The sequence below is a fragment of the Uloborus diversus genome, chromosome 8, assembly GCF_026930045.1.
Source record: "Uloborus diversus isolate 005 chromosome 8, Udiv.v.3.1, whole genome shotgun sequence".
Taxonomy (NCBI): domain Eukaryota; kingdom Metazoa; phylum Arthropoda; class Arachnida; order Araneae; family Uloboridae; genus Uloborus; species Uloborus diversus.
The window spans coordinates 28737430-28759824 of NC_072738.1; the positions used below are offsets into that span (position 1 = coordinate 28737430).

At 33.1% G+C, this 22395-nt stretch overlaps 1 protein-coding gene across 1 annotated transcript in view; it reads left to right on the forward strand.

Moving 5' to 3' along the window:
* LOC129228279 (acetylcholine receptor subunit beta-like 1) overlaps nt 1–22395 on the forward strand; it is a 181676-nt gene that overhangs the window by 138732 nt on the left and 20549 nt on the right. Inside the window, exons 4-6 of the mRNA XM_054862949.1 lie at nt 609–718; nt 11365–11671; nt 13449–13783. Of these exons, the coding sequence (XP_054718924.1) occupies nt 609–718; nt 11365–11671; nt 13449–13783 (752 nt within the window). The remainder of the gene's footprint in view (nt 1–608; nt 719–11364; nt 11672–13448; nt 13784–22395) is intronic.

The window sequence follows — 22395 nt, forward strand, 5'->3', positions numbered from 1 at the left end:
TTTTAAACACATTTAATGTCAGATAATAATTCGTAATTCATTATTCACAATTATTTATGATTTAATTCATTACCATGGAATATTTTTTTTTGGTGCAAAATTGGTTTAAGTATATGGCTGTTTCCTGAATCACGTTCCTATAGTAGAACAAACAACAGTATGTATCCCAAGCTACAATAGTATGTTGTACCTTGGAAGAGCTTGGAACTTTTACTTTAAATGGCTGGCAATATTTTATTTTCAAACTGTCTGAATTTTAAAAAATATATTGCATAAAAGTATGTTGGGGTATTTTAATGTGACTTTTAGATTTTGAATTTGATTCAAATAATTGACGTTAAAAATTAAAATAGGAAAAGTGTCCCACACTCTCCCCTACTTCCTCTACTTACAGGCATTAGTGGAGCAGGTGATCTACAGCTCTAGTAATCTAGTTACTAATGAGATGGCATTACCAAAATGAATTGTCTTGCATGTATTGTGTGTCACGCCATCAATTGAGTGGTTAGATAGCTATAAATCGCCTACTACGCCAGTGCTCTTTAATCATTGAAATATATTTTCCAGTTTAGTTTGAAATTTTGATCCAACTGCTTCTTTTCTTTCAGACCTGGATGGACTATCAGTTAGTGTGGGACCCGGCAGATTACGGAGGCATAAATGTGCTTCGCCTGCCACCCGACAAAGTTTGGAAGCCGGACATTGTACTTTTCAACAAGTAAGCTTAAGTGATGTCATTTATTTAAATTGAAAAAACGGTACTTCTTTTGAGAACCTTCCTTTGCTGCTCTGACGAAATCAACTGTTCATGTGAAATGAAATTTAATGGAAACATTAAACTTCCTCTGCAAAATCTGATGCTTACATTGCATGTTTTGCACCTTTACATTGTTTTATGATTTCCGTTGGAATCTTCTAACAGAAATGTGCAAAGTTTCTCCAACTGCTTGCAATAGAGTAGTAAAGCGGAACTGGGAATTTATGTCGCTTGCGCAAACAATTGGAACAAAATATTCACTTTACTACCAAAGACGGATTGGGCGGATTAATGGATTAAATAAATGCAATTATATTTTGTGAAACTTTATTTAAATTACGAAGCCGACCAGCTTCACAAATATAATCGAACCATGAACTTATTGCATTGCCTTCATACCGTTTCAGAAAAGATTTACGTCACAAAGAGGAAGGAAATACATTCGGGACGAAGTAGGTATTTCAACCCGTCACCTCTTTCACAACGCGCAGACAGCAGTCGGAGCTGGTGCTTCTGGCAGCCTAGCGCTACAGGCCTCAAAAAATTACTGAATAGAATGTTAGATATGATTTAATAAACAGTCATTCATTATTACCGTACGTTTAATGTTTAATATATGGGATCAAATAACACCACCATGACACGACATTGCCCTGCCTGACGTTCACTCGGCAGGGCACATAATGCAATGAATGATGCGACTCGCTATCTGCCAATCAGAAAGCAAATAAAAGGTGACGCAAATCCAAAGTCATGTGAATAAATAAGCACTCATGGTTACTCAATGATGTTAATTGCTCCTATTTGATATTTTTTTTTTTTTTTTTTTTTTTTTTTATAGAAGGGGAAATTAGATGCATCTACTCAGTTCAAAATATGTCACTAATTGCATTTTTTCCACTTAAAAGCATGTAGTCGTCTTGAAGACACTTGACATCATATATTTTTATTCGGAAAAATGTTTGCTTAATAAATAAATAATTGATATGCATCAATTACAGCATTGAATAAAAAAAAAGTGCTAAACACATTTATTCAAACTTAGTGCTTAACTAAGTTTGAATAAATGTTACTAGTGCTGTTACTAAACTTACATTACAAATACAGAGTTCATCTTAACAAAATTGCTTAAAAATATATCCCCAGCACTGATATTGCTAAAAAAGGAATATGAATTTGAATAAATGTTTGAATAAATGTTACCTAGCACTGTTATTAAACTTACATTACAAATAAAGAGTTAAACTTAACAAAACTGCTTAAAAACGCATCCACAGCACTAATATTGCAAAAATTGGAATATGAATTTCACTGATCTTACCATTTGTGAAATTTTGACGTTATTATGCTATTTAATTTATTACTTATGTCAATTATATTTGAGTTACAGCTTGTCGTTTTAAATGACAGTTGATTTTAGAATTACTTTAAGCAAATAGCTGCTCATAACCCAGGTTCATAAACGTTTTTAAATATTTTTTTAGTATCGAAACCTGCTTCTAAGAGGGAATCTTTTTGCATAGCCTCTTTAATTCCTGTGAAATTTCGGGATAGCATTAATGAAACTGGCTAAGACAAACATTTAAGAGGGAAAAGCAATTATTTCACGAAAAAAGGAGGGGGGGGGGGGGGCAAGGATAAAAGGTTGGAAACCACTGGGTTAAACATATTTCTTTTTCATTATTTCAGACCTAAACCATCCCAATACAGCACCAAATATCGAAACATGCTTCAAAAAGGGAATCATTTCTATTGATCTGCAGGAAATCCCAGCAGCCCTCCCATTCCTTTACAAAGGGGGAAATGGGTTAATTTATCTGTTGTCGGCTGGGGAGGGGGGAGAGAGATTGCTCCTCCCCCGAACAATCCATCAGGCGTAGATCCTTTTGATGTCGCATCCTTAAATGGAACGGGGTGAAGAAAAGAAGAAGAGGATGTTTCGGCGCGAAAGGAAGATACAAATGAAGAAATGGTAGGATGTATAACATTGGGGCCATTGTTGGATCTGGCACTTTGTTGGGATTTTTATTTCCCCAGCATTTATGAGGGAATCTAAGGGTATTCGATGTTTATTGGATATTCTTTTCAGTGACATTTTGCGGTAGATTGCGAAAAATTAACCAAAAAGGAAACATTTTAAATCACCCGATTACTAGAAATGCCTCCAAACAAAAGCCAGAAATGTGTTTGTTCATATTCGAGAAAAAAATGGCAACAGATCTTTCTTCTCAATGATTTTCTTCACGCTACAAATTTTAATAAAAGCGTTGTTACGGAAAGTTGAGATGAAGCACTGAATAATAATTTGACTGGAGGAAAACCTTATCGGAAAGTAGTGATTTTTTTTCGAAATCTAAGTATCTTAATTAATAGTTTTTAATTGATGTCTCCGCTAACTATATCGGAGAACTGTGGTAAATAGCCAAACATAAAGACTGGAAAACTACAAATCTATCTACACCTAGTTCAATTGTCAGTTTACTGGTGTTAGGGAGAAATAACTCAAACATAGATAGATAGATAGATAGGTACATGCGCTCAGGTTTTAATTATGTAAGATTTGTATTGCTGCAAGAGTTCACACATTGGTTGTTTTTCCACTTCGATATGTCTGGCGGTACAACATTTTTAATTAAAAAAAAAAAGATTATTTTGCAGTTTGACCATTTTTTATTTCCAGTTCTCGATTAACTCACTTGCCATCTTGAATCCCACATGAGGCTCTTACTTTAATTTTCGAAATTTTGTTTAAATATATCCAATAAATTACTTCTTTTTTTTTTGTTTAAACGTTTACTTTTTACACTATTTTCATTTTGATGTAACTAAATAGTTTTAAGTCATCCCCTTTGCATGTTAAATGCAATCTTTTTAGTTTTAAACAGAAAGAAAAATGCTTGAAAACTGAAACATAATAGTGTAAATCATGTGAAGTTTGAGGGGAAAAAAACAGGTTAACTTTGAGGGAAATAACTAGAAATACCGTCCTGAATTAAGCCAGTCAACTTTCCCATAAATTAACAACGGCTTTTTAGCATTTAATCAATGTTTATTAAATTAACTAAAATCGGGAGGTTTGTGAAACATACCATTTTTACATCTTATAGATAATTTCTAAAAACAAAAAATGAATCTGTCATCTGATGAAATATAATCGCAAGAAATAAATATGCAAACAAAGTAGCAACACTTTGAAAACGGCTTAAAATAAGCGAATAAAAAAAAACTATTTACTTTTCCATAATTTTTTTTTTATCGATTAAAAAAAGAATTTAGAGAAAAAAAAACACACATTATTATGAACAATATCGTTTGTTTTTCTTTTAGGAAAAAAAAGCCTCACATTTTATTTTCCCCGTTGTCCAGAAACGAATAAATATGAAAATAAATAAATAAAATAAAATTTTGAAAATAAATAGTATTAATATATTAAAAATAATAAAATCCTTTTAAATAAATAATTTTCGTAAAAAAAATCATTTGCAGTTTTCTTTCTATTAAAAAAAAAGCACTCCTTTTTTTTCGCTCCCAAAAATAAAATAAAAATTAAAAATTTGGGATGAAAATAAAAATCAATCATTATATAACAGTAAAAGCATTTGCGCTTTAAATTCATTTCATTTTATTTCAGTCATATTAATCTCTGACTTGCGTCAATGTTATACCTACGAGATACAGTATTTCGATTTTTGATAACAGTTTTCATCCTATTTCTTAAAACCTAAAGTTACGAATATTCAGAATCTGCACATTTATTTCAACACAATTCTTTGTTATCAAAAACAGATTTTTTAGTGTTGGATTTTCAGATAAAAAGATTTGAAACTGTCCCGTAGGCGTTAATTTAAAAAAAAAATGAATTTTTCAGAAAACACCCAACTGCAAAATGTTGAGCTAAAAAAAGATAAATTCGAATGACTGAAAAGTTACTTTTCTCCTAAGCATATCTCGCTCTGAGCAGGATTACGGTTGATTTCGATTTTCTTTTAAAATTGAGATCGATTAATAGTCCTGACTTGACCAATATACAGACCGACAGACGTATACTGTAAAAAAATTCCGAAACGTTACTGGGAATTTCCATGTTACGTTTCGGGATTTTAATGATTTTTATCCACTTCCTGGAAAAATAAAGTATCATTGTCAAAAAGTTTCCTGAATTGCTACAAATTGCACGAATGCAGACTTTTCACTGCTGTGAAAAATATTTTTAGCTCCCAGTTTAAAGATTAACTGAGCGTATTTATAAAGTTTATCGGGTTTAGTTCAATTACGGTCCGTCCATGCTAATTAAGCTATCAAAGGGAGTGAATAAGTACGAACGACATTGCTTTGCAAGAATTGCGGGCGAGTAAAATTCTCGTTACTCACTTGCAATTCTGGCTTAGCTTTGGCCATGTTTCCAGTAATGCTCTTTGAACTTCCTTGCTAAATCAGGAAGATGCCGAGCTACATTATTAAACCTTCTTAAGTTTACTTAAATTTTTCAGAAACGCGACTGGCTTCAAACGGAAAGATTTCTGAATTTTTCAGGAGGCTTCCAGGATAATTTTTCATGAAGGTTACTGAATTTTAGCGGAAAATATTCCTGGTTTTTGCAGGATATGTTACTGGCAGAAATTGGTTTCCAGGAACGTTTCTGAATCGTTTTTACAGTGTACCATGTAAGTTTTATTCACATAAAAAGAAGATAGCGCATTAGATTTACATTTAATTCAATGAGTCTTTTGATAAAATACCATACTTGCTTAAGAGCTAATTTTATTTAGGTCTGGAATTTTGTGCTCCCCATCTTACACGGCAAAAAAAATATCATAATATTAATAGCTTGAACAAGCAATATCGTTCTGCTATTTCAAAAAAATCATAAAATACGTTATTTTCTTCAGATAACTATTCTCGGCAAAGACGTACAAAGCGAAAGTTCAGCTTTGAATTTCCGATTCAACTCCAATATTTCTTTCACCAATAAATGCTACGGTTGCCAAGCATATTTCTTAACGCAACGCACAAAAAAGTCATATCACCTTTAAAGGCGAGAAAGCAAACAGCAATTTTCCAACCTTAGCAAAACTATCACGTATTCCGAAACATTGGGGTGAATTTAAGTGCCTTTCTTTTACTGCGTATATCAGGTTTTTAGAAGATAGCGAACGTCTTTATCTTCTATAGAATTCCCATTCCAGATATTTATATGAGTAAACTACTGTATGCTTTTGAATTGTATCACCGTGAATGGATTTTCAACCATTTGTACGAAATTTTTTAAAAAGGTGCATTTGAAACCGAGGATTTTGAAAGTTCAGGTGATTTCAGAACGAGTAAAATGATTTAACATAAAGTGTTTTTTTTTTCTTTTCTTTTGAGTGTTTAAGAGGAAGTTTCTATCTTTCTATTTGGCTTGCATTGACACTAAACGCACCTTTTCGATTGGCAAGCTCTTTAAGAAAAAATGTAGATGCAATTATTTTTTAAGATTTGTCATCACGATTTTTAACATTCGCCACTATGATTTTTAACAGTACTCATTATAATTTTTAATATTTGTCGTTATGATTTTCAACATTGTTCATTATGTTTGAACCATTTGTCGAATCTTTTTTAAAATGGTGCATTTGAAACCAGGGATTTTGAAAGTTCAGGTGATTTGAGATCGAGTAAAATGAGTGAAAAGATGTCTAATGTTCAGTTTTTTTAAACATAAAGAGGCTTTTTTCTTCTTTTCTTTTGAGTGTTTAAGAGGAAAATTTTTATCTTTTTATTTGGTCTGCATTAACACTAAACGCACCTTTTCGATTTGCAAGCTCTTTAAGAAAAAATATAGATGTAATTAGATTTTTTAAGATTTCTCATTATGATTTTTGACATTCGTCATTATAATTTTTAACATTTGTCATTATGATTTTCAACATTGATCATTATTCAGTAAGTTACCGCCTTATAGCCAGGGCTAAGGCAGAAATACATGAAATACACCGTCAGCTCAGTCAATTCCAGCCGAGGACTGCAGTTTTGTGCTTATTAGCACTCATCAGCCCGGCATATGAGTTTCCACCTCCAGCTCAGTCACTCTTATGCCGGGCTGATGAGTGCTAATAAGCACGAAACTGCAGTCCTCGGCTGGAATTGGCTGAGCTGGTGGTGTATTTCATTGATCATTATGTTTCAACCATCTGTATGATTTTTTTTTCAAAGGTGCAACTGAAACAAGAGATTTCGAAAGTTAAAATGTGTGAAAAGTTGTTTGATGTTCAGTTTTTTTTTCATTCATAAAGTGATAATTTTTTCCCCACTTCTATGAATGTGTTAGAGAAAATTTCTATCTTTCTGTTTGGTCATTATAAACACTAGAAGAACCCTTTCGATTTGCAAGCTTTTAAGGAAAAATGCAGGTACTACTAATTTTTAACATTTTTCATTAAGTTTCAACCTATTTGTGCGATTTTTTTCAAAAAATAATTTTTTTTTAAGGAAATAATTTTTTTAGAATTTCTATCCGTCTGTTTGGCCTGCTGTAACACTGAACGCAACTTTTCGATTCGAAACTTCTTTAAGAAAAACCATTTGTACGATTTTTTTTTTTAAAAGTGCATTTGAAACCAGAGATTTTGAAATCTCATGTGATTTGAGAACGAGTAAATTAAGTGAAAAGGTTTCTGATGTTCAGTTTTTTTATGCATTAAGTTGATGCTTTTTTTTTTCTTTTCTTTTGAATATTTTAGAGAAAACTTCTATCTTTCTGTTTGGTCAGTTCTATTACTAAACGCACGTTTTTGATTTGTATTCTCTTTAAGAAAAAATGTAGATACTCTTAAATTTTACCATTTATCATTGTGATTTTTAACATTCGTCATCATGATTTTCAACATTTGTCATTCATTCTGTTTGAACCATTAGTACGGAATTTTTTTAGAAGGTGCATTTGAAACCAGCGATTTTGAAAGCTCAGGTGATTTGAGAACGAGTAAATGAGTGAAAAGGTATCTGATGTTTAATTTTTTCATATATAAAGTGATGTTTGTTTTCTGTTGTCTTTTGAATTAGTTAGAGGAAATTTCTGTCTTTCTGTTTGGGCTGCATTAACCCTTAATGCACCTTTTCGATTTGCAAGCTCTTAAAAAAAATGCAGAAACTATTAATTTTTAGCATTTGTCATTATGATTTTTAACATTCGTCATTATGAATTTCAACATTTGTTATTATGTTTCAACCATTAGTACACATCTTTTTAAAACGAAGCATTTGTAACCAACGATTTTGAAAACTGAGGTTATTTAGGATCGAGTAAAATGAGTGATACGGTGCCTCATATGTTCAGTTTATCTATACAATAAAGTGATGCCTTCCCCCTCATTTCTTTTATTGTTTTCGAGCAAAATTCTATCTTTCTGTTTGGTGTGCAGTAACACTAAACGCGTCTTTACTATTTGCATACTCTTTAAGAAAAAAATGTAGATAATATTACTTTTTAACATTTGGCATTTTGATTATTTCTTAACTATCAAAATATTTTGCTTGGGTCTACCAGATAATCTTTTGCAAATCATTCACCAGGAGACTAAAATTAGAGAATTAGTTACAAAAAACACAGACTTTCAATAATTAGATTACGGAGAATTACAATTGAAAAAAAAAAGATTTTTTTTTGAACGTAGAGAACTATAATAAAGTCTTCATTTTTATAGAAAAATAGAAACCAAGACTTCGCAAATTGGCCGTAAAAAACGTCTTATAGCTCTGCAATATGATAGTAAGAAATCAACTGAGATTCTATAAAATGTCCGAATACAAACACGCAAAGTTAACGATAATGTGGTGTTACAATAATTCGGAGTAGGTGTCAGCTAGCTCGTTTAGCATCAAGGAAAGGCTGGAAATTCACTTTTTCATTAAACAGTCCTTAGCCGAGACTAGAGCCCCTTGAATAGGCCAGGCTGACTTATCCGACATTTTGGTTCCAAGACAAAATTTGATCCAACCTCGTTTCTAGTGTTTATAAATACGTTATAATATTCGCTGGTTGATATGTCGTAAAACAATTGATATTGAGTTGAGTAAAACGTCACTTAAGGTGAATCTAGAAATATAACTTAGTTCAAAAATTCAGCAAAAAAGGATCGGAAAATGTTTACTGTAATAAACTTCATTTTCACACCTTATTTGTTTTTAATTTGTATTAATTAAATAGCCTTCATCTACAGAATAAAATAATCAAGCATACATCAGGGAACACATCGAAAGCTTGGACACCAGTTTTCTGCAATGAGGCTTTTGTACAAATACTATTTTTTTCGCCCAACAATTTTGGAACCAAAATGTCGGATAAGTCAGCTCCCCTTATATAGGAGCCTTAGCCGAGACAACCGGCAGCAGTACCGAAAGCAATACAATTTTCATTTAAGCCGAGACAATCTTCACACTGGTAGATAGAAGTAGTTTTCATGTGTCGGAAATGCACGAAATAGGCGTAATTTTCTATGAAACCAATATTTAACGAGCTTGATACATAGCTTTAGAACGAGTACTCTTATAACTAAAAAAAAAAAACACCTCTCTGTCGTCCCTGTGTTTCTGCAACAATCGTTTACCATGTGAAAAGAAAAGCATTTTTCGAACAAGCTGTTCCAGAGTGAATTGATCTAAATGAGTACTTCAGCAAAGATCTTTGCTTTTCTTCTGTTCTCTTATCTTTACTAAAAATTAAACTGAAAGTCTGTCTGGATGTCTGGGTCTCTGTGAAACGCATAGCGCCTAGACCGTTCGACCGATTTTCATGAAATTTGGCACAAAAGTAGTTTTTGGCTTGAAGGTGTGCACCTCGAAGTGATTTTTTTTTTAAAAAAATTCGACTTTGTTCTTTTTTTGTGATTTTAATTTTACCACTATTGGTGGATTTAATTTCTCTGCACCGAGCAAATTACCATGCTATGGACGAGTAAATTAACCTTAACATGGACGAGCAAATTACCATAACATGGACGAGCAAATTACCATAACGTGGACGAGAAAATTAACATAGCATATTGGCGAGAAATTCATTGTCCATTATGTGTAATTATACAGGCGAACCCAATGAACTTTTAATTTTCTACTACGGGCAAAGCCGCGCGGGTACCGCTAGTGCATAATAACAAACAGAAACAAACAGTTTTCTGTTAAAGTGTTATCAAGACACTTGGACTTGCAGCATCTGAAGGATAATTTACGTAATTTGAGAGAGATTCCTGATTCTTTTTCTGTATTTTTTCAGAAATTTATAACAGCGTAGAAAACACACAATCAACTTTATTCTGTATCTGCGGTACCCATCTTTTTTTTTAACCGAGGGCCGAATCTTATATTAAGATCAATTTCACGGGTCAGAATACATGCAAAAAATAAAGATTTGACTTTTTTTTATAGATAATATGGAAGAACTTGTGAAAGGAGGAAAAATTAGAAACAAGAAATGTTATTATTACCACATGCTTAATTTACCAACAATAAGTTTTCACTTGTCCTTAGAAACCAAATTCTGACTATTTGGCTTGAAAGTTGTAACAATCAATTTTAACACCGAATGAGCTGATCAGTTGCATTGAAAGATTCCAGAACATAGTTTACAATTCGTAATATTAAACACAACAACGGGCCACATGCAACGGCATCGCGGGACGCATATGATCCACGGGTCGTAGGATGGGGATCACTGTTCTATTTCAAGTAAATATAGTGAAATCCCCATACAATGAACTTCAAGGAACCCGAATTTTGTTTCGTTGTAACGGAAATGTCGTTGTAATTTAATTTAAGTAAGGTATGGCAATTAAATCGGAACTGAAAACATACTTCTCGAAAACAGATATTTCGTTGAATGGGATTCCTTCACTGCAAAAAGAGTTCAGAAACGATCCTGGAAAATAATGGGCATCTGATGTATCCAATTTCTGTCAGTAACATATCTTGCAAAAACCACTAACATTTTCCGCTAAATGTTAGCAACCGTTATGAAATTGTCCTTGAAACTTTCTGAAGAATTTGAAAATCTTCCCGGCTAAAGCCATTCATATCTCTAGAACCTTCAAGAATAATTAGATACATGTTTAATGTGATTAATTAGAACTTCCCTGATTTATTAAGAGAGCTCCAAAAGTATTAATGCAGCCATGGCAAAAGCGCGGACAGAATTGCAAGTATGACCCAAACATCTCCTTTGTCTGTAATTCTTGCCTTGCAAAGCTCTAGCTATCCAATGACTTTTTCGCTGTCATTGGGAGCTTAGTCATACTATAGTCATACTGGACGGGTCTTAACTGAACTGAAGCCGATACAATAGCCAATAAATAAACAAGCTCAATCGATTTTTGAATTGATAGCTAAAAATATTTTCCACAACAGTAAAAAGTCTGCATTCATGTGACTTTCAGCAATTCAGGAAACTTTTTTCCAAAAATACTTGATTTTACGGGGACATGATGCAAACCTGTGAAATCCCGAAACATTCCATGGAAATAATCAGTAACGTTTTGGAATTGTTTTTACAGTGTTTGGACGGGATTTCACTGTGATAAGTAATTCTACTTTTGTCATTGGGGTTTCAAATTTTGTTTGTTTCTTCTTTCTGGCAGTGCCGACGGCAACTACGAAGTTCGCTACAAATCGAACGTGCTCATCTACCCCAACGGTGGCGTCATGTGGGTGCCACCTGCCATCTACCAGAGCTCATGTCGCATCGACGTCACCTACTTTCCCTTCGACCAGCAGAAATGCGTCATGAAGTTCGGCTCGTGGACCTTCAACGGGGATCAGGTCTCCCTCAGGCTCTACAACGACAACGACTGGGTGGACCTGTCCGATTACTGGAAGAGCGGGACGTGGGACATCGTCGAAGTGCCGGCCTTTCTCAACGTCTACAACAACTCCAAATTCGGCAAGGTGAGGACAGTACTCCTGCGTAACACTTCTAATACATGTTCTGGTTATAATCATTACGTTTGCTTTGTTTCCATTGCTTTAATTTAGTTAGCGTGTTACCCTCAAGTTTCATTTATAATATCTTCAGTTCTCATGCCCTTTAAATGTGTATTCGCTTGACTTGTCCAGACTACGTCTCCAAATAGTCTTTCAGCGTCTGATTGTCTAAAACAACTAAAACTTTGGCAAGATGAGGACATACATACGTACACCCTAGGGAATCCCGTTACCTGTCATGACTGGGAACAGTTTAATAAGTCTCTGAAGAGAGATTTATTTGAAATTTTGATGCTTCATACAAAGTATAAAAAGGGTTCTACCACGCAGGGTAGGATGTAAACATTATGGTGAATAAGAATAACAACATTTCTAAAATGTCCTATTGGATTGTTACAAGACATTGATGCAGCTAACTTGATTGATAAACATGTTACAGATAAACACTAGTTTACCACGCAGGGTATGAGGAGACTCACACTCTCAACAGATGTTCTGATTGTAATCATTACGTTTGCTTTGTTTCTTGGCATTTGGCAAGTGTTGTTGATGCCTTTAAAGTAATAAAAGCGGCCTTTCAAGGCTATTTTTATTGCTTTAATAAAGGTAGTTAAAACAATTTTACCAATGCAAAAAATTTCAAATTTCAGATTTTTAATGTGAAATTTGTTTTTAGCTAATACAAATGTGAATTGAAACATAAATAAATCAGTTCGTACTAGGTGAACCTCGGACTTTCGAGATTCCGATTTTGGAGACTCTACTAAACTTAAATTACTAACACTTACAATAAGTAAATCACAAGGCAGAAAATGCAACATGAAGTTAATGGACATACTGTAGTAACTGTTGTAGTGTTATCAATAATGCATTTTATGCTTTGTTTTTGGATATTAAATATGAATACGTGATGAAGAACTAATTGCTTTATAGGGCAATATTTTTTTTTTCACATTCTGACGCTTTCGAAGTTTAAGAAATTTACTGATGGGCTTAGCCAGAGGGAGGAGAAGTGATGAAAATGCAAATAATTCAGTTCTTTCAATAGAAATGGTTTTCTCTGGTGATTTTGACGCGATAATGGTTACTTACCAAAAAGTTAAGTTCAAGTAAACTGACTTCGGTTAAAAGAGATTCAGATAATCTACATACTGTCTTTCTAAATTTGGCATGAAATCCGAATAATGGTACTTTTTCTACATTTTGACCTCGCTGAGATCGAAAGATCTGCCATCAATGCTTCAAAAATATGAAACTTTTTGAAGGTATATAATGTAATACATTAAGTATAGGATAATCATTAATATGAATTAATGCATTGTATTCAAAAGCAAAATACTATTAATGCTTATCTTATTTATTCATGTACTGCATAATCATTATTTTTTAAATTTATGCTATGTACTTACTAAATTCAATTATTATTAATTCTTTATTATTGTATATTGCATTATTCACAATTAGTTATTATAAATACGTGTCCATTGTCTGCAACTTTATATTGCATTTATAATGCAAAAGCAAGAAAATATACTTACAAATATGCAGAAGTCAAATTATTAATGGCTACCTCGAAATTATCAAAATTGTTTAAATTTATTTACTTAAAAAATATAAATAAATGTTTCCAGACCCATCTAATCGGTTAATCCAAGCAATGGGATAGTACGGGACACTTGCGGGTTCTGATGCCAATGCTGTAGCAATTTGTTGAGGTACAGGTTTCGCTTCTACCCAACAGGTCACCGAGACGGACATTTCGTTCTACATCACGATCCGCCGGAAGACCCTCTTCTACACGGTGAATCTAATTCTGCCGACGGTGCTCATCTCCTTCCTCTGCATCCTCGTCTTCTACCTCCCCGCGGAGGCCGGGGAGAAAGTGACGCTGGGGATCTCCATCCTCTTGTCCCTCGTCGTGTTCCTGCTCCTCGTCTCCAAGATCCTTCCCCCAACCTCTTTGGTGCTACCCCTCATCGCAAAGTACTTGCTCTTCACCTTCCTCATGAACACTGTGTCCATTCTGGTCACAGTCATCATCATCAACTGGAACTTCAGGGGGCCCAGAACGCACAGGTACTCACTGTTTTTTTAAATACTTTGCATGAATGATGCGCGTTTATCCACTGCGCAAGGGGGCAATTGAAAGAAGAGCAATGGTGCGCAAGTTTTATTTCACGGGAGGGTCTCACCTCATCTGAAGATGACTCTCGCGGGTCAGCACGCATGTAAAAATTGAACATATAGTCGAATCTCGATAACTAGAAGTAGATAACTCGAATATTCCTTTATCTCGAAGCTTTCAACAGGCCCCAAACTTTTGGTTCTGCTGTGGAAACTTCCCTTAACTCGAACGTTTTAGCCTTTCCCTTGACAGTTTGAGTTATCGAGAAGTGACTGTACGTATTTGATTTTTTTTCTTAGATACCATTGGAAAGCACGGAAAAGGAAGAAAAATTACAAAACAAGAATCTTGGTCATATGCATAATTTATCCATACGAAGTTTCCATCCGTCATTTAGAAGTCTTTTTCTGACCCGACTCCAATTTTGCTGCAACATTCCGAATATCGAATGAAAATGGTTGGCGTTTTGGAAGTTTATAGAATTAAGTTTTCGACTAGTCGACCCGTGCGGAACTCCGCACTGTACTTCGAATCGTTTCATTAGGCATTTCGCTCTTTAAAAATTTCAAAGAAAGAATATTATGAAAAAAAACCGAAAAAAGTAAACGGAAAAAAGTAAGTGCACAAGAGAAGGCATGTAATTTGAAGACATCAGTGACAAAACCTCGTTAAATACAACGTTGTGATAATTTGATCATCGCTCCCCTTTTGGTTGTACGTATTTTCAATGCACATATAAATATCATTAAAAGTGTGGCTGAGTGACACGTGAAAAATCAGTAATTTTGCATATGAAAAAACAGGTTGTGGCAAATACAGTCCTGCCCATGTGAGCATCTGACGAAAAAAAAAGAAACATTAAAGAGATATATAGTGGCACGGATTCGAACTGGCGCCATTCTGATTAACAGTACGACGCTCCAACAAACCTAGCAACTGTGCCTTGCTTTTCGAATGCTATTCATTGAAGGAATGCGTAATAAAACACAGTAAAAAAATTTTCGCCGAAAAAATATAATAAGATCATGCGTCTATGTTTTGTCATTAGTCAGCATGATACGATTTAAAATTATTCGTAAAACATCGAATTTGATTAAAGAATGAGGAAGATCTCACGTAGCAATTGAAACAAACATTCTAGAGAAGTAATAAATTCGGTTGAAAAAATAAGTGTTTTTATTTTTGAATATTCAACAATTTCCCATAGCAGGCTTCTTTAACCTGTACGGCTTAAAAGCCCGCACTTGCTTTTCTTTTAATCGAACACTTAAAATTCAAAACCAAAACCAGTTGAACTGAGTCCGTTTTTTAAGTGTAATTTTTCGAACGTAGACAAAATGTTTTTTTTTTTTTTTTTTTTCAACCGAAAGCACAGGAGTAGAAAATGATTTCTCACTAATGAAGTTGATAATAATTTTAATGTTTTATATCGTATTCGAATAAATAATTAAAGATTTACTGGTTGAAACTCGTAGTTTTAATTTGGCGTAGTATTTTTTCATTTGTACAAAAGTTTGAACACTGCTATTAGAAAAATCTACATTTCAGCATACAATGAAAATGTTTTTCTGCACAAAAAGGATTCCCTTGAGGTATAACTAATACTTTTTTATGCTTACATTATGCTCAGTGGTCTGGACGGAGTCAAAGCTTAAAAAAAAAGGGAAGAACACCCTTCGATAAGCAGTCAACTTATCTGAATGATAACTGTAGCCTGCATAAAGGAGTCGAAACACCAAATAGCATTCCCACTGCATTTATTTTATTACGTGTGTTATCTGTTGTATGTTATGAGTTCATGCAATGCGTAATACTACTGTAAATTTGCTATTATGTCGGACAGCTCGAACTGGCCCGAAGTTCAGACAGTTTATAGCCAAACGCTCTACCGAAAAAAAAAACCCACAGGTAATTTAAAATTTTTTTTCTTGCCGAGAAGTGTTTTTATTTTTGAAAATTTTTATAATTTGTTATCGCAGGCTGTTTGAACCGTTATGACTTAGATGGCAGCACGTGTTCATCTTTTAACAGCACGGTTAAAATACAAAATAATTTGAACTAAGTTCTTTTTTAAGCGTAGCTTTTCAAATGAAGTAAAAATGTGATACGCTATTTGTTTTTCTGCAAAAAGAAGAAAAATATATATATTACCCTTTAAATTGAGGTAGTATTTTTTTTATTTGTACAAAGAGTCAAAAACTCATTAGAAGAATCTATATTTCAACATACGATTAATTATATTTTACTGAACAAAAAACAATTCCAATGTAGTCTGAAATCTTAAACCTGATACTTATATTTTCGCTTAAATTATGCTTTAATTTTCTTCCCGGAGCCAAAGCTTAAAAGAAAAAAAAACTTTACAATTGAGTATCAATTTAGCTCCGTGTTGCATCAAGTTTTCATAACAGCTAGAAGCGTTTCTACCTCATGTATTCCCTCATATTTGTTATTCATGGTTCATGTAATGCGCGATACTTCTCTAATTTTTTGATGCAGATTGTCCGGACGTGGGCCCGAGCACGCATTCTCCTGGTTACCAGTCGAACGCTCTGCTGATCAAGCTATTCAGCTCTGTCGGTAACAGTGCAAGTTAAAGTTATAAATTTAACCGAAAACCTCATTCTGGTTCTTTAAAACAGGCTTTTTTGCCCGAAAAAACAATTTTTAGACAGTGGGTCTATTTTTCGTCAGTAGCCTGCACGATAAGCTTTAAAATAAGGTGTAAATCAAAGTAATCGATCAAGAATTGAGGAAAACCTCGCGTAGAAACCAAAAACAGGCTACAGAAATAATATATAATGATTCTCAATATTCAACAGAGCAGTGGACCACATGGATCAGCTTCGTGGACCAGATGAAACCCGGAGGTCGTAGGTTGAGCACCACTGCGTCGAGTGATTCACTCTTACGACTATAATGTTTGAAAAACTGTTTGACCTCGTTTACTATCTGAGTGATTCATAAATGCCCTCAATTTATAGTTTGGAATGTTTTTACAAAACGTTTTTTAAATCCAGAGTCTAGACAATGTGTGTGAAGATAATACCCGGTCGTGGTTATTGTTGAGGGATATGTGTATCTTAGTCATTGTTATGTCTAGGGGTATATGCATCCTAGTCTGAGTTACTGTTGAGGTAATGTATCCTAGTCGTAGTGATCGTTGTGGCACGTGTGTACACTGCAAATTCCTAGTGTACATTGGAAACCCGTTTGAAGCACTTCAGAAAAAGTATTTCAATTGCCTAAATATGCGCTAAATTGGGTTCCGAATGTCCTCCGTCAAAAAGAATGTGCACTGAACTGTTTTTCGAATATGTGCCGGTCGGGATATTTGCTAAACTTAAACTTGAGAACCCATTTGCGAACAGATTGGGGGTTTATTTAAATAACAGATTGAATATACATTTAGGCACACTCGTGAAATCATCCCTTTCTTTTTCACAATAATATCTTCAACAGCTTTCTATAACTACAGGAAAATAGCATCTCTTAATACGATGCTGCTAGAAGTTTTGTTTGCACTGAATCACTTTTGGTTGGTGTCGCGAATGCCGCCAAAAAGGATGGCCTTCCCTATTTGAAGACCGTCCATTGCCTGGTGGCAGTTTACGACTGCCCCGCGGGTTTGCAGTAAAATTAAGGAAGTACTACAAAGTGTTCAAAAAGACGGGACATGTGTCTGTTTAAAAAATGTTCTCTAATACGTTCCCAAACGTTGTAAAAAGGGTGTGGTCAAACAAATAAGTGTTTGGAAAAGAATCGTCAGGAGTGTTTTAAAAATTGTACCATAAAGTGTGCTTTAAAGAGTTCTAAGAAAGAAGGCAAGTGTCCGTGTTCAAAATGTGTTCAAAATGTGTTCAAAAATTGTTTGAAGATTTGCAGGACACCTTAATCATAGTTACTGTTGAGGCATATAGTCTGTACTCGTAGCAAACGGTGGAAGCCATCGTGACAGTTGATTAAAAAAGCAATTAAATAAAATCATGGAGAGACTAAGTCAGCCATTAAAGAACTTTAAAAAGGAAACATTATCGTCATTTTTAAGTTACGATTTTAAAACACTTGCGTTTTGTTAAGGCCTCTTACTTCAAGCAAAGTGGTACGTACAGCAGTGGTATAAGACCTCCAAAGTGGCAGCAATATGTAATTTAAAGCAGAGTAAAAAATCTTACTGAATTTTACCATATATTTGAAATGTCCAACTGAGATAATATGTTCTTAACATAACTTTCATAATTCCTAATAAAAACAAAATAATATTTTAAACAGCTTGGAACGTAATTTACTGTTAAAGTTTCATGTGAAAACGAAATGGTGCCGTAACAGTAATGATTCTGTTATTATAATCAAAATAAAAATGCTTAAAACCATTTCAACTGGACATGGTGGATTTTCTTTCTTCAAATTTAAATCAATTGTTGAACAAAATACAGATAGCATTGGTGTGGAAGCAAAAATTTTAATACGGTTAGCAATTCAATGAAGAGAGGATTTTCCACTAAAAATTTTAAAGTTAATGCTCGTTTTTTTGCGCAAAAGCTAAAATTTAGCAGAATTTCATGCGTAATATATTTTGTGTACATTCCTCCCGATAAATGAACACGCATTTCATATACTTTATCTGTAAATATCTTTTTTGACTAATAATAAACCTGAAAGTCTCTCTGTCCGAATCTCTCTCTGTCTGTCAGAATCTCTCTCTGTCTGTCAGGATCTCTCTCTGTCCGGATCTCTGTCAGTCAGGATCTCCGTGACGCGCATAGCGTCTAGACCGTTCAGCCGATTTTCATGAAATTTGGCACAGAATTAGTTTGTAGCATGGGGTGTGCACCTCGAAGCGATTTTTCGAAAATTCCATGTGGTTCTTTTTCTATTCAAATTTTAAGAACAAAATGATGGACGAGTAAATTACCAAATTATCATGACGTGATACCGTAACATGGGCACAAGCCAATTGGCGAGAAATTCACCATACATTATTTGTAAATATACAAGCGAACCAGAAGACCTTTTAATTTTTCTATTACGGGCAAAGCCGTGCTGGTACCACTAGTTACCCAAATAAAACGGTTTGTTTTGCCTTATTTCCAGAACTTCAGAACATTATACCTAAAAAATAAATTAACGAAACCTACAGCGCTAAATAAATATGTAAACAAGTAAAAAATAACTGAGATGAAAATTCAATTAAAAAAAGTTATGGCATGAATACAATGTAGGAGAAAGTCGGACAAAGTGAAATAGCGGGGCAAAGTGAAATAGTGTAATATTTACTCTACTTTTAGCGTCACCTATTTATATAGTAATATTTTAACTATATTGTAACACATGTAGTCTATTCCAGTTAAGAAAATATTGCCTCTGAGAATCAAAGATTGATAATACAAGCAATTTTCAAAAATTGATACTTATAGTGTAATATTTGTTGTAAATCAGAAATTATTTTCGGTATTATTAAATGATAAAGTTCTTGGTATTAATATTATCAACATTAGTTGAGACCTGATAATATTCAGTGCAGTATGTATTTGTTTAATATTTAGCTTATTTGTATTTGAACTTCTTTATACAGTTGGTCAAGTGCAGGCAGGGTAAAGTGGATGGGGCAAAAGTAAATAGTTCATTTCATTTACTTATTCAGGTTTTTTTTAATCAAATCACTTACGTATTCATTTGTTAACTATTTCATTTACATTCCTTCATTTAATAATACCCTTATTTAATCATTAATTCACTTATTTTCTTATTCATTCACTATTTTATTTTCTCATTTATTTTTTTCTCAAATATGAACTTGTTTATTTATTTATGCATTTGTTTATTGATTTATTTACTTTTCATTTATTCTTTCTTTCTTTTTTTTACTCATTTATTTGATCAAAAATATCTCTCATTTTCGAATAGAAAATATTTCATTAGAAAAATATTTCATTTTCCATTTTGCCCCGTGAAAACAAAAGTGAAAAATTTAATTTTTTTTTTTTTTTTTTTGGAGGTACAAGCTTACAGCCAAAAATAAAAAAATAATGTTTCGATGCAAGTTTTATTATAAAATATATTGTTCTTTCTTTATGTACCATAATTTTTAGAAAACATTCGTAATTTATTCATTTAAAAAAAAAGTAAGTTATCTTTGCTATTTCACTTTATCCCACATTCCCCTACTTAACCTCAATCGATACGCGTTGTTATTTCAAACGAATATCATACATCTTGTTTCATATTTCAACATACGGAATTTTTACTTTCGTTAGCAAAAGTATTTCAAAATTGAGAACTCAAAATGAGCATTAAATATTAATTTGTTAATTACACATTCCTTTTAAAAGACGTAGGCTCCTTAAGCCATTACATCCGATTAATTCATACAAATGGCCCAAGAAGCGGTTGGGAAAGATAAACTGCTATTCGCTTGCCCCGTTTACTAATGAAAATGCTCTAACGATGTTAAGCACGAGTATTAGCCGATACAGGAACATCTAATAAATGATTTTCGTGCGAATTAATTTATTCTCTTCTGGGAGGAATGGTTGAGGTCACGTGACTATATTGTTATAAGCCTTGCTCGAAATTATTTTTGAAGAATTTGGCCGCATTTTCGATGAGTCGATATTTGGAATGCAGTTTTAAGTGACTGCTGATGTATTATTTTGAGGAAGGGAAGCAGCTAATATTTAAGTCACAAAGTGCTTCCAATCTTTAGCTTTATCCGTCTGAAAGAAATCTTTAAATTTTTCAGTCATTAATTTTAATTTTAATGGCACTTTTATAAATATCTCAGCTTTTTAGGTCAGTGCTGATACCATTCAAAAGGGTAAAAAGTTTAAAAAAAATAGAACAGGATGAAACCCATTGAAAAAGCAAGAAAACATAATAAAATTAGTAGGAAAAATAATTTACGGGCGATCTGAGTTCAGGAAGGGGGGAAGGGTGGAGGAGGGTTTAAGGGGGGGAATGGTTTATTATAATTTTCAGCAAAACTACAAGTCCTTTCGAAAAAAAGGAAATGACAAAGTTGTTAGTAATAACAAGAACTACAACTTTTGTATTTTCACGTTTTTCACAAAACCTCAAAATTTATGCGAAAAATTCAAAACACCAACATTTTGGCTTTTTTATTCTTATCTCCCATAAAAAAAACGATTTATTTCACGACGTTTAGTGAAAAGTTTCCTTTTTGTGTTTCAAATACGTTGCAATTTTTTTGTTTCAAAATATTTATTTTTTCTTCTATTTTTGATTTAGTAAAAAAAAGCATAGTAATTTTCAATCGAAAAATCTCAAGTCAAAATATCTGATTTTTTTTTTAAAAATAGGATCGTGTTTTTTCTTTGGAATCTACTTTTTTTATGGTATGAAAAGTTATATACAATAGTATAGAAAAATTTCGTTAAAAAACGAAAAGGTTCGAGTTTGAAAAAAAAAAAATCATCATTGCGCAAAATTATTCACTAAAATTTACGCTTTTATTACTCAGAAAGTATAAGTCTCCATGTTAAACTTCTAAATTAAAAAATTGAAAATCCATGGAACACAGAGATTGCAAAAAACACGCGAAAATAGTGAACAAAAATCGACATACAAGCGGTATGATAATGCGCTTTTACAGCAACTAAATCAGGCACATTTCTCAAACAAACTATAATGTTTTTATCGAAATCATTCTGTGTATATTGTTTTTGAACATAAATTAATGATAATTAATTATAATTATGAAATTGCAGGAACTTAATGTTTCTCGCAATTTCATGTTTATACAAATCAATAAGGACTTAAAGATTTCTTGTCCAAGAGAAAGTGTTTGATTACGTGATTTGTCAAGCAAAAAAGAAAATATTTCTCTTTAATTACTTTTAAATTGGTATTTTTTTAGTGTAGTTTGTACTCTAAAACCTTCAAAAAAATTATTTCAAAAGTTTTTTTACATTCAATTCCAGAGCTTTCAAGCGACACAGAAATCACGTTTCTATGTAGATTTAAAATATTTTGTTTTAAATATTAACGGGGCAGAAATGTATTAAAATGTACGTACAAATTTACTTTCAAACGCGATCATCTCAAAATGTCAATTTTAAAAACATATGATCATTTTTCCAGGAAACTACTTTACACATTACTTTGAAATGTTCACTACATTTTATCTTTACGACTATTTTTTAGGGCTAATTCTTTCTTAAGCAACTGTTTTTATGGTGAATTTTTTTTTTCTTTGCATTTCAAAATTGACTATTGGTTAAATTTAATAAATTATAAAATAAATCAGACGTTGCTCTGTTCAAACTTTGTAAATTTAAAAGTTAAAAAATTTCAATAAACTATCAAGTGTTTGAACCATTCTGTTGAAAAAAATAAGTAAAAAAAAATGTTTTAAGCTGCTATGGTGTCGGAACGCGTATATTTATTACAACTTGATTTACCTGATGCCCACTGAGCAGTTGTTTTATTAACTATTTTTTTCTCCCGCACTTGATGGTTTGTTCCTTCAGCCATACTCAAAGGATAAAAAGCGTCCTCAGATATTAAGTGTAAAAATCTAACTACCCATCTAGAACAAACAGGA